At 35.7% G+C, this 14,542-nt stretch overlaps 1 protein-coding gene across 3 annotated transcripts in view; it reads right to left on the bottom strand.

Annotated features, from left to right (window-relative positions):
* The window catches only part of tanc1b (tetratricopeptide repeat, ankyrin repeat and coiled-coil containing 1b), a 198,813-nt gene that overhangs the window by 20,542 nt on the left and 163,729 nt on the right, over positions 1-14,542 (bottom strand). For all 3 annotated transcript variants that reach the window (XM_052142050.1, XM_052142051.1, XM_052142052.1), the window contains exons 15-18: positions 13,384-13,506; positions 7,877-8,113; positions 6,513-6,698; positions 1,784-1,862 (exon numbers count right to left, since the gene is read on the bottom strand). In XM_052142050.1, the coding sequence (XP_051998010.1) occupies positions 1,784-1,862; positions 6,513-6,698; positions 7,877-8,113; positions 13,384-13,506 (625 nt within the window). The remainder of the gene's footprint in view (positions 1-1,783; positions 1,863-6,512; positions 6,699-7,876; positions 8,114-13,383; positions 13,507-14,542) is intronic.

Here is a 14,542-nt window from a genome sequence, read left to right as displayed (position 1 = left end):
TGAATCTAAATGTCCTTCTTTTCACGTTTTACCAGACATTAATCTTATATTGATTCACACGTGTGCTGTGCTCCACACCTGGCAGCACTCTCACAATACCAGTTTCTCTCTCTTTACATAGCCGTGGCTTGCACATAAAGCCACTGAAGGTCACACTGCTGGATGTGCAATTAAGTGAGATAAATGGCCATGTCTGACCTTAATGGATTTGTTACTAGCCCAACACAAGGCTCTTGGTCTACAGCAGACAAGCCTTTTCCCATTCTAGAGCAGGGTCATGTGTTGAATATTCACAATACACATCAATTATTCTTCTGGTTATCTGCGGTTGAGCAAAATTGCAATGACTTCAATGAAGAGTGTGTCATTAGAATAGTTTCACAATCCTTCCTGGTCTTGTGACCTGTGAGTTAAGTTTGATCCATTTTGGTGAATCAGTTCAAACTATTTCAATGAACTGATTCATAAACCTGATTCAGATTTTTGAGCCATTCAGAGCAAATACAGAAATATCAAGAGATGCACAGCATAACAAAAGTTGGAGCCATTTCATTGGTTTTGTTGGATTCAATTATATTACTGTAAAACTGAACTATATGTTAACTAGAGCTGTCAAAGTTGATGCGTTAACGCATACGATTGGTTTAAAAGTTTAATGCGTACAACAGCATCTACTGTTAATAAAGCATGTTTGGGAGATGTTTAATGTTATTTGAATTGGTGCTATTTTAGAGCATTTCTATCTTTATACTGCTGAAGGCAATAAAGCATTATTGTTTTGTTTTCTTTCCTAGAAGGAAATACAGAAAGTGTATTTTTTTACAGCAAAAGAAATGTATATAGAGTAACATTTCAGCACTTTCAAAATCGATGATGAATTGAGATTAACTACTGAAAAATTATGCGATTAATCGCTATTAAAAAAAATTAAATCGACTGACAGCACTACTGTTAGCTAAACTATTAACTTAAATGTATGCTTTGATATTACATTTAGGATGTTTGAAATATGATGTTGATTGAAATATGCATTTTTTTATTTTTTTTATTTGATTGATTGAATGTCTAAGTTGTCACTGTTTGGCTATACTGAGATGTCAATTAATTTGGTTTGTTGTGGTTTGTACCTTTATTAGTTTGGACAGTTGGTTAACAACCTGGGTAGATATTAACTGTTTTCAGTTGTGTTCTTTTTCCCCCACATTTTATGTTATCAAGTGGATTTAAATAAATGTCTTAAGCCCACTGATTACACGCACCATTTGTGATTCTCATCGTTAGGATGGTGAAAACTGAAGATGAGCCACAACACTGAATATCATCAAAAGGCTGAAAAATATAGACATATTATTTTTAGTTATATCACCTGGCCTTTCCCCTTATAACTTGATAAAACTCTCATTTATGATCATTATTTATTCAGCAAAATACCCACACATCACTGCAAACTTACTGTTTTAAAAAAAGTGATATTTCGGGGGTTTAAAAAGCTGCAGAGAACACAAGTATGAGTGAAAAATATCTTTAAGATATGCAAAAATTGCATAAACAGACAACAGGATGAATGTAACAATGAACCAAGAGACATTCAATTCTGAAGAAAACATTCTGAGACGCCAGAGGAAATCGCTTAGAATAAACAGCAACAAATATTTGTGTTGTTGAAAAGTGATTTTCTGTAAAGCTGTAATCACTAACAACGGTTCTTGTGAGTCCTAATGGAACAGAAATAGACATATTTGGGGAGAAAGAGAATAAAATGAAGGAGAAAAACAGAACGTACCTGTTTCACCCCACAGCGTGTCATGAGCATCAATCTGTACAGCCAGATCATTATTCAACGTCAACAAGCCTTCCAGCACCTGTCAAAACACCCGCTCACGTCAATGACATGCCTTAATGGCAGAAAGGGCCAACAAACTTAATAAGGTAATACAACATACATAACGGTTTAACAGTTAATATTTCTCACGGTTCAGTCTGTATAATGGTTTTAGGGCCACAGTTTCAGTGTGGTTTGTACAACAAATACATATATAATAAAACTGTTATTTTGTTTAGTTTTTTGCATTAACAAAAAACCCCGGTTTTACTACAGTAACCCAAGTTTAACAGTGCTATTTGTAGTAAAACCATAGTAAACACAAACTTGAATACAAAGAAATGTATTTGCCTAAGTTTGCCAGTTTAGTAGCATCAAATTAAAGATATTCAGAGTTTGAGGTGCTTAGTAGAAAATATATCTGTGTAATAAACAGGACATATTACTTTTGGAAGAGGATAATTCTGATCACAGAGTATAAACCAAAAAAACTATTAAAATAAATAAATAAACTGACACCTTTTCTTTAAATAAAAGCAAAAACTGAGGTTACACTGATGCACTTACAATGGAGATAATGAGGCCAACATGTAAACGATAAAATACTCACTTTTTCTAAATTATAGACACAAGACATAAATGATATGCATGTTTTTATGATTTACGTATGATAAAATCCCTTACAAATATTTCCTGTGTAAAGTTATATCCAATTTTACAACTTGGTTGCAATGACAACTTACCACCGTAAACCCTAAAATGACAGTAAAAACGATGATTTAAACAAATTTAAAACTCAAATCACGTATGAGTTTAAACAGAAGTATTAATGTAAGAACTTTTATAAAATTAAAATCTTCACATTTCTGCCTTTAAACCCTCGAACCCTGTGTAAGTGTCTCACTGTAACCTCCATTTTTGCTTTTTTAAAAGGAGAGACGACTCAAAATTATTTTTGTATTAAATCATATTATGCCACAAATAACGTCAATTGAAATGAACTTGTATTGAACCCGAATATTCCTTCCACATAAATCTACACTCCACACCCCATAATGACAAAGCAATAAAAATATGAAATATAAGTATTCAGACCCTTAACTCCGTACTTTTGGCAGCGGTTACAGCCTCAAGTCTTTTTTGGGTATGATCGACAAGCTTTGGGAATTGATTCAATTGAATTGAATTTTCCACAGGTGGACTCCAATCAAAGTCTCAAAACATCTTAAAGATGCTCCAGAGAAATGGGATGCACCTGAGCTTAATTTCAAATGTCAGCAAAGGGTCTGAATACTTCTAAATGTGATATTTCCATTTTTTCTAATAATGGTTATCAAAGTTATCAAAAATATTTTTTTTGCTTTGTCATTATGGGGTATAGAGTGTAGATTGATGTGAAAAAAATTATAATGTGCAACCGGGCTGCAACAAAAAATAAAATAATTAAGGGGACTGAATACTTTCTGAATGCGCTGTATATGGCAAGTAAGAACAAATAGAGCTGTGGTTGGTCACTTTACATGTCGGATGGTCTCCTCTTCTGTGAAGGTCCAGCTACGCAATACTATTTAGATCCATACTGCAACCACAATACTAGCTGGGCCAATCAACAGGAAGTAAAGAGAGGCCTGTCTCTCTCTAACACATCAGGAATTAATATCTGTGGACTGAAGTGCCGTTGCTGGTACAATCTGAAGGCAGTTTCTTCAGTGAGATAAATTAATACACAAGAGCTTTTCCCTTCTCCTCTAAAAGCTGAAACTGTGAAACTACTCAGCCATAAAAACTGGCCTGTTGCCATGACTATTCTCCCATGGCAACCGAATCCTTAAATCACCTATAAGATAAATGGCTTTATTATAAATCAGTGAGATGAGAATACGGCCTGTAAACCCTAATGTTGTCATTACTGGAAAAATCAAGTTGTCTTAATTAAACATTACTTGAAATGCCAAGTTTTGGCCTCATAACTCAAATATCTATGTTTCTTGAACTTATTTATCTTAAAAATTGAGGCTAAGGGGAATACCCATATTGCCTTGGATTATTTAAATATGTTTTCTTGGACAACAGGACCATATGGGGCTGTTTAAATGGCCAGTTATGAGGCTGTTTTAGCTCTTTTGTGGTACTGTTTATGTTGTTTTGTTGCAAATAGTTGCTTTGCGTGATGTCACCATTAGAGTGATCTGTACCCAAATGGTCAAGTTGGTCCCAGTTAACACTATCTCAGTTCCCCTTGTGCATGTGCAACTGAAGTACAGGTGTCTGTGCATTTCAGTGGAGAAATACGTTTATTTAATGATTGACCTAGAATCAGTTATACTCAATTTTGAGTTAATTCCATTACAATTATTAAGTAGAAACAACAACATTTAAATAGCAATTCTGAGTTAAGTCTACTTGTTTCCAGCTACCTTAACTTAAATAGTTAAGTTCATTCTATTCACCTTATTTAGCCCCACCCCTTTTCAGAAAGTGTTTTTTTTCCCTCTTAACTTCTGGTTTGCGTTAAAGTTACTGAGAAAAGTCGATCAAAATGGATTACGTGTATTTACAGATAAAACTAATATTTTGCATTTTAAATATGTCATCCTGTTACATGTATTTATATAACTATATACTGTATATCTAAACAAGTGCACTGGCGGCCAAAAGTTTGGAATAATGTACTGATTTTGCTGTTTTGGATGGAAATTGGCATTTTAATTCACCAAATTGGCATTCAACTGATCACAAAGTATAGTCAGGACATTACTGATGTAAATAACAGCAGCATCACTATTTGAAAAAAGTCATTTTTGATCAAATCTAGACAGCAGCATCACTCCAACACCTTATCCTTGAGTAATCATGATAAATTGATCATTCGGTGCTAGATAATCACTTGCCATATGTGGCATGGGGGGACGTGGTCGTGTGTCGGTCTGCGGGCGAGAGAGAGAGCGGTAAGGCTTGTCACCTGGGTTTTAATTACCTCTAACACCTGTGTCTTGTTATAGTGATGCGGAGAGAGACATTTAAGGAACGCCAAAATGTCGAGAGAGGGAGAGAGTGGATACATGAGAAACGACAGCCCGAGAGTGGAGAACGCTTCCCCTATGCCACACCATTATATCAAACACAGCTGAAAGCTTTTAGATTCGTTAAATGAAGATTAACATTTTCTTTGTTTTTGAGTTGCACAGTATGCAATAGACTGGCATGTGTTAAGGTCAATATGAGGTCAAAAATGGCAAAAAAGAAACCGCTTCCTCTAGAAACTCATCAGTCAATCATTGTTTTGAGGAATGAAGGTGACAACTGTCTCTAACAAGGACAGAAAGAGATGTGGAAGACCAGATGTGCAACTGAACAAGAGGATAAGTACATCAGAGTCTCTAGTTTGAGAAATAGACGCCTCACATTTCCTCCACTGACAGCTTCATTGAATTCTACCCGCTCAACACCAGTTTCATGTACAACAGTAAAGAGAAGACTCTTATGGGAAGAATTGCAAAGAAAAACACTTTTGAAACAGAAAAACAAAAATAAAAGGTTCGAGTGGGCAAGGAAACAGGCATAGGACAACAGATAATTGGAAAAGAGTGTTACGGATCTTAACTCCATTGAGCTTTTGTGGGATCAGCTAGACTGTAAGGTGTGTGAGAAGTGCCCGACAAGACAGACACAACTATGGCAAGTGCTACAGGAAGTGTGGGGTGAAAGGTCACCTGAGTATCTGGACAAACTGGCAGCTAGAATAACAAGGATCTGCAAAGCTGTCATTGCTGCATGTGGAGGATTTTTTTGATGAAAACATTTAAGTAGTTTAAGCCATTTCTTCAAATTGTAATTTTTCACATTATTAATGTCCTGACTATACACTGTGATCAGTTGAATGCCACTTTGGTGAATAAAAGTCCAATTTCTTTCCATAAGAGCAAAATCTGTACATCATTCCAAACTTTTGGCCACCAGTGTATATATAAACTGTCTCAGAGGTGAGTGCCGATGTGTAGCTAATATGAATTGGAGGGGGGAAAAAGCTCCGAAGACAAACTCGAAAATAAAAATAAAACATTAAATTGTATGTGAACACATTAAAATGTACAGTACAACAATGGTAGACCAAAGAGAGCTGTACAACCTAGGCTAATTTTTAAAAATGTGTTTAAGTGGCATGGTTATTGTTGTGATATCGAACCTTTATTTGATGTTGATTTTAATTCTTTAGTAATAGCCATCATGCTATGCTCAGATTCAAAAAATCCAAATAGTGACTGTTTATTGAAACTTTGAGGTGAGTTTACCATCTGTGGCTTGATTTAACATGATATATGTATAATCTCACGTGTGATTCTGCATGTAATGGATGTATACTCCTGATACAAATGAAAAATTACTTTTCCTATAATATTTAAATCATAAAACAGTCTAATATCAATGCTTGAGGCTTAGACTTTCAATTGACATTCTGTCTGATTTTTCAAGTTTAATTCAATTTTACATGGTAAAAACATACAGAAGCATTTAATAAATGTAAGTAGACAAGCCTCCAGTGTGTGACTGCACTTATGAACCTTAACAGGTTTATTGATTGAATTGCAATATCTGACATGAATTTCAAATATCATACCTTAATACATTTTTTTAATTTCTGATACTTGCATGTGTGTGCACAGGAGTATGTGTGTGTGTGTGTGCTTACATGTGTATGTCCCATACTGCAGGCTGCTATGAGTCCCTGCTGCAGGGCTTTGTTCTTCAAGCTGAGGTCCACCTGCTGACCTTCACTGCTCCAGGTCAACTCAAGCAAACATTTAATAACCTCAGGATGACCCCGCAGAGCCGCATGCACTAATGCACCCTGACCGCTCTTGTCCACGAGATCCACCTGACCATGAACAGAGTTAATGAAGGTTTGTTTGAAATAAATACATATATATGAAATACATCTGGAAGATAATACACTTTAACCCTCCTATTGCGTTGAGGATCTGCATGCACCATCCAATTTTGACCCGGTGGAGTTCAAGCTTATAAATCATTCACAACCTGATAGTTTTCATCTAAAACTATACTGTAACAGATTCTTAACTGTTTATACATGTAAAAAGATTGATACGTTTGGCATGTTAACTGATAAATATAAAAGTTAGTAAATATGCCTTTTTTTTTTTTATAATAAAATGTAGAAATTCTTTGACATTTCAAAATATTCATGAACTACAGCAAAACCAGTGAGATACATGTGAAGACATCTTTTTTTATCAACACTTCTGTGAAATGTAATCTAAATAAAACATAATACACAATTTATATCACAATTTATATCTGACAGTCTGAGACTGTCAATCTGCGCATCTTATCACATGGCTTGTTGAACGCGTTACCATGGAGACCTAGTGCGTGTGAAAGCTTCACGCTATTCTCCGCGGCATCCACACACAACTCACCACGCGCCCCACCGAGAGCGAGGACCACCTTATAGCAACCACGAGGAGGTTACCCCATGTGACTCTACCCTCCCTAGCAACCGGGCCAATTTGGTTGCTTAGGAGACCTGGCTTGGGTCACTCAGCACACTCTGAATTCAAACTCATGACTCCAGGTGTGATAGACAGCGTCAATACTCACTGAGATACCCAGACCCTATTACAATTTTTGTAATTATATCAATTTAAAAAAAATTATAATAATAATAAATGTATATATTTTGTGTATTTTGATAGTCTTGACAAAGTCCCAAAGTTTGGTTCTCATACTAAAAACTATGTGGTATTTAAAAATGATCATCTACCTCTCCCAGGTCAAAAATGACCCAAACGCAATAGAAGGGTTGAAACTCAAAACAAAAACACTGACATTCTAATACTCAAACATGAAGAATGTACATCGATTATTAAATACAATCAATTCATTACATTCTTGTTAAATATTCCATTTCACTCAGAAATATGACCGATTGTTTAAGTTAAATGGGCCGTGTGTAACATTTCTAGATTAATAATCAAGTAAGAATGAATTTATCCATATAAATGAAAGTAATTTTTTGTATTAAAGTGATCTCACCTTGGCGCCTCTCTTACAGAGCTGACTGATCAGTCCCAGATGCCCAGCGGCCGCTGCGTAACACAGTGAACTCATGCCGTTCTCTGAAAGCACATCTACATTCGCCCCAAACTCCAGCAGCAGGGCAACCATCTCCTGATGGCCCAGGTGAGACTGGACGCAGAGCACTGGGGCATTATTCAACACCTCCGTACGATAGTTGACATTCGCTCCACCCATCATCAGCAAACGACTCACCTGTGGACAGGTAGCAAACAGTTTTGAGACTGGCAAAGGATTTTACTTACAGTAGATACTATGCAATAGTACCTACAGAGTTCATAGCATCATGAGAATGTTGAAGAAATGTTACGAACAGTTCTGTTAATTTAAACTAATGTTTTCAATTGATATCACTATCAAATGAGGCTTTTTCCTTTTGAAAAACAGACAAAAAATACTCTGCAGTGTTAGGGGCTGTTCGCATCCAACACATTCTTGCATTAACCCTTATGTTGTGTTCTGGTCATTTTGACCCAGATAACTTTTTATTATGTCATTGTCTATGTTATATGAATGTTTCAGGAAGTAATAAGGAAAAACGTGACAAAAAAACCTGCTGTTTATTATATTTATGTGTGTCTGTAGGAATTTTATACACTAAAACTCTTTTTGTCAAGTTTGACCTCGGAGTTAAAACAAATTTGCCTATTGTATTCTACAAATTGAGACCTTTCCAACAATATATAACACTTGGCTTTCTTATCTTTTTTATGTTTTTACCAACTCTGAGCATTATTGTTGTGATGACACATTTGCAAATGATGAGAATGAAACAGTTCTTATTTGTAAGCCAATTAAAAAGCATTATTTAAAAATATGCAGGATCAGCTGTATGCACTGTAAAGTCTAGATTCTAAGCTTTAAAATGACACCTATTTTTTCAGATCAAGCAAGTGTTTGTGTTACATTTATTATGTAATTATATGCAGAAATCACCCCCCACTAGCCAGTTCAGTTCAATTAATTTGTCTATCAATAAATATATATATATTAGGTCTGTCGATTTAATAACGTGTGATTAATTTTATAAAAATAACGCGTTAAAAAATTAACGCATTTAATCGCAATCACTTGTAGTACCACCTGTTTACTCCAGAGGGCAGTAAGTGAAATTTCAGCTGTGTGAGCAACACAGATGAATCTGCCCCTCACCTTTTTTGGGAATGTGTCCACGCTGTAGTATTCTGGAGAAAATGTTATTTGTTTGTACATACCTCTATTATAACTAGTTTTTCTTTGCTTTATAAAGACGTTTTATTTGGGTTTCACAGTTTTGATAACTTAAGTTAATACTTTCTGATTAATTTGTTTATTTTTCTTGCCAAGTTTTTTTGTACATAAGTGTAAATGTATGTCTATAAAGCCCCTATTGGCACTTTTTTGTAAAGACTTAAAATATGATTTAAATACTCTTTGTACCTCCAACAACTCCAAAGCATTGAAAACCATTACACTATGTAATGAATATAATGTCTTGGCATTATTGTAAAATATATCTGTAGTATTGTGTACTATGTGTACCTTTGGCTTGTTTCAAAAAACAAAAACAAAAAATGTCTGACGCAGATGTACATTAACGGGTCCTTAAACAAGCCCTCATAATAAATCTCCAACTGATTGACAAATTCACTTGTGTAATGGATTTCTGTGAACAGTAAGTCAATGATGGACTTATGATCAATAATATGGTATTAATCAATACATTGTATTCTAAAGCCACTCTTTGTATCTTATCAATGATGAACTCTTCTGCCTCAAGAATGTAATGCATTTTAATTATCTGAATATTATAAATATATATATATATAAAATGTTAAAATATTTAATGATAACTATGTATAATTAAATATTGATATAAATATGTATAATCATATATATTGAATTATTGTTATATAAGGGGCTTTCTCAGTAAATATTTGTATATGCAATTAATCAATCGGGACACCATTTAATTAATTCGATTAAAAAAAAAAATTTTTTATCGAATTTAATCGATTGACAGCCCTAATATATGATATATATATAGATATATCACACTCGCAACACCTCATAGACCAAATGCAATATCTTGTGATAATATATGCAATATGAGAGATTTATTAACGATCTTATAACACAAAATGTGTTAGCACAAACACAGCATAAGGGTAAAAAAACAAAACAAAAATTTAGACAATGCAGCATATAGAACAGAAACACGTTTTTAAAAAGTTACATTTCTCAACTTGACAAGACGCAAAAACAACACGCGGCACTCCTGCGCATGATCCTGAAAAAACAAGTTGAGGTGCAACAGTCAAAGACGTCCCGTCAAGTGCATATTTACATAGAAAAACTATTTTAAAAAGCACAGACAAATGGACATTGTAGTCAACATAAGGATGTCCGTTCAAGTTTTACTGTTATAAGCACATTATTGAAATATCACAAATATTCTGGAAAATCTCTAATTCTTTCCAATGGGATGCTTTGTATAGCTTGTCAAAGCGAGCAACAGCAATCAAAGGTGGCAAATCTTACTGAAGGATCAATTGTAATTTTCAGTTAGACTGATAGACTCTTGACTATAGCTGTAGACTCATTTCTTTTTCACCACATCTCATCGTTTTTCTAAAGTTCACCAAGAACAAACTGCTGATTGGTAAAGCATGCTGCTCACAACCAACTCATTAAGTGCTCCAGCGCACATTGTGTGCCAGTCATTAATCAACCTGCATTTTTTTGCTTTTGGATAACAAATGTTTAATCAGCAGTGAAAGGAAATTTGTTTTATTTACCAAAACCTCATGAGAATGTTTAGACACCTCCTCAAGGAAGAGAGAGAGCAGATTAAAAAAAGAAACAATTCAACTGCAAGCAGGAATTACGGGGACACGCACAGTTACATTTAAAATAGAAAAAATGCACCGATTCAGACGTTTTTAACCGGATCAGGTATTAGTCCGACGAGCCTGATCCGAATCCAGTACAGTTTGGTAGTCATGTTCATTACTGTCAAGCTCAAAAATGACATAAAAGATCTATAATAGCATCATTACAGCAGTCCATATGACTTGCATTTCATTCAAAGTCTCTTGAAGATAAACTAAAGCTTTGTGAATCGTGAAAAGCAGCATTCAATAATTAAATATACAGTACGCATGTGCAGTGTGTCTACAGTCTGTTAACACTCTCATAGCACGTGCAAGGATGGTGATGCACTTCTGTTTTAGCTCTCAGAACGCTGCACGATATTTGAGGGCTCCACACAAACACTTTCTCAGATGTAGATGCTTGATAGTTTGGTTCGCTTAAAACATGTATCGAGATCGGCACCAATAATATATAATAATAATTCCTTACATTTATATAGCGCTTTTCTAGGCACTCACAGCGCTTTACATAGCATATGGATGATGCGACAGCAGCCATAGTGCGCCAGAACGCCCACCACACACACCAGCTATTGGTGGGGAGGAGAGAGTAGAGTGATGTAGCCAATTCAGGGATGGAGATTAATACAAGGCCATGATAGATAGGGGCCAATGGGGGGAATTTGGCCAGGACACCAGGGTTACACCCCTACTATTTACAAGAAGTGGCCTGGGATTTTTAATGACCACAGAGAGTCAGGACCTCAGTTTAACATCTCATCCGAAGGACGGTGCCTTTTTACAGTATAGTGTCCCCGTCATATTAGGCATTAGGACCCACACAGACCGTAGGGTGAGCACGCCCTTCTGGCCTCCCTAATACCACATCCAGCAGCAACCTTGGTGTTCACCAGGAGGTCTCCCATCCAGGTACTAGCCAGGCTCAACCCTGCTTAGCTTTAGTGGGTAACCAGGCAAGAGCTGCAGGGTGATATGGCTGCCGGCTAAAATCGAGATCGGTACCAGAAGAACGTTTCACCAGATCTGAAATAAGATGCGTACTAAACTACAGTAAACTAGGCTACATACACACACTCAAAAGTACTTCCAGCAGTTTTCTGCCAAAATAAAAGCCTGATGGTTTTAAAATTAACAGGGCATGACTGAAAATATATAACTCTTAAAGTTAATAAACAGGGTTTCCGTGGATCAAATGGGTTTAATTCCCAGGGAACGTACAAACTGATAAAATGTATACTCCATATATTTGTATAAAAGCATCTGCCAAATGCATAACTGTAACATACAAGCTGAAAAGAAAATGTGCAAAGAATGGCTGAAGACTTTCACTGGAATTACGGTTCATTTTGCTGCTGCATTTTCAAGTAGACCAGTTAACAAAGTTTTTCATTATATATATATATATATATATATATATATATATATATATATATATATATATAACAGTACTGTGCAAAAGTTTTAGGCACTTAAGATGTTTCACAAAACATTTGTCTTATGATGGTTATATATATTTTCCCAATAGGAAATATACATTTTAGACTCCCAAACATTCATTTTGCAAATAGAATAGAATACTATAGAATAGAAGAACAGGGAGCCCTGCAACAGATGTCAAGTCCCCCACAAATCCCCCCACTGATGGGTGAATGAGACACAGTGTAAAGCGCTTTGAATACCGCTAAGGTTAAAAAGGCGCTATATAATTGCAGACCATTTACCATTTACCATTTTGGCGCCTTCACCAAACTGAGGAATCTTGTTAAAAGCATGAAAAAGAAATATCATTACCGTAACATGTAATTATACATCATGTTTTGGTAGTAATGACATTTAGTTTATTCAATTAATCTTAAAGGGCTTGGTAACTACTTAAAATGCCAAGCGTCCTTTGCATTCGACTGTCTTTGTATTTTTTTAAAATCTTAGATGAAAAATGGATATAGATTAAACCAATGGAGTGAGGACATGCGGCATTAATTTGAGAATTCATGGCAGCTTGTTAGCTCTTAACAGACAACCATAACACACGTTATAGAGCCAAGAAACGGTTTCATGAACACAACTTTCTTATATACGACTACTGCATTTCTTATTTAAACAGTTGAGGTGTGACATATCAAAAAGCTTTTCTGAAATAGCAAATAGAGAGCTTTACATCACAGCCTGATGCAAGTCTGCTAGTCTGAGCTGATTTTCTCTAAATCAATAAAATAATGAAGCAACTGTTAGTAACAATAATTGCCGCTGACCGCTGTACCCATGTTAATGTCGGCAGTCAGTATGTTCTAAAGATGCCGTCTCATTATCAAACACTTCCATGGGGAACTGTAACGCAATGAGAGTGGGTCAAGAAAGAGGTCAAAGGTCAGTGGCAGACACTGCACTCTAATTGGCTCATCTGTTTAGGTGCATTCACATACTGTCTGTGTAAAATGAACAGCTTGAATCTTCTTACCATATTACAAATAAAGACTAAGGCTTTCAGGTAATTGTTTTGTCTAAGACAATATTATTATACCAGAGTATAGGACACTTGTTTCTGCTAAGGTTAAAATACAAGAGTTTTGAGAGTGTGCTGTGTGTGCTGACCTTGACATTGGGTGTGTAGAGGTTCCTCAGAGAGGCCAAAGCTGCAGATAAAACATCAGTACTGCAGCTGATCCATAATGCCTGAAGAACGCTGGACGACACACCGGTCTTCTTACTCAGACCCTTCAAAATAAAACACAGGGATCAATACATGTTAACTATGTATAACAATTAAAGTTTTTTCATACAGTACACTTCCACAGATAAACACGGCTGTCACTTCTCTACTGAGTGTTTAAAAGAATATGCCGGGATCAAGACACGTTACACTTCATCGACAGAATTTTTGGCATAATGTCTATTACCACAAGAACATTTGACTCATCTCTCCTTTTCTTTAAAAAAGAACAAATGGAGGTTCCAGTGAGACACTTACAATGGGAGTGAATGGGGTCAATTTTTAAAGGGTTTAAAGCGGGAAGTGTGCACAATAAACATTGAAAACCTTTATTTGGAAGAGAGAGAGAGAAAAAAGTGCTTTTGATAGCAGAAAGTAATAAAAAAAGACATGTTTATGTTTAGAAGCGTTTTCTTGGTGAGTTCAATAACTGGGGTCTCTGATATTCATAAACGATAAGGTAATATTTAATTTAAGGAAATTAAGAGACATTCAATGTCTCTTCACAAATTTGGAAAGTTTTTAAATATTTCTTGTTGCTTAGTATCTCAAAAATATTATTGGTGAAGCAGAAATGTGTGTATAAAAACACTTTGGTGTGACATCTCTTCATAGACTTCAATGTATTCTGCAGCGCTGACGCGAGTCATGTGATGACCCTTTACACGTATAAACATCACTCACTTCATAGACTTCAATGTATTCTGCAGCGCTGACGCGAGTCATGTGATGACCCTTTACACGTATAAACATCACTCACTTCATAGACTTCAATGTATTCTGCAGCGCTGACGCGAGTCATGTGATGACCCTTTACACGTATAAATATCACTCACTTCATAGACTTCAATGTATTCTGCAGCGCTGACGCGAGTCATGTGATGACCCTTTACACGTATAAACATCACTCACTTCTGCACATTAATCATTGCGCTTCACAATCACAAAAGTGACCGATTATGCTTTCAAAATGGCGATTTTCTCCGAAAGGTGAGGAGTTTGGATCCCTGAAATTATTATAATTTTTCTCATGCATTTATT

This window comes from Xyrauchen texanus, chromosome 14 (genome assembly GCF_025860055.1).
Source record: "Xyrauchen texanus isolate HMW12.3.18 chromosome 14, RBS_HiC_50CHRs, whole genome shotgun sequence".
Classification (NCBI taxonomy): domain Eukaryota; kingdom Metazoa; phylum Chordata; class Actinopteri; order Cypriniformes; family Catostomidae; genus Xyrauchen; species Xyrauchen texanus.
The sequence above is the reverse complement of the archived record's forward strand: the minus strand, read 5'-3'. Positions and strand labels throughout refer to the sequence as shown.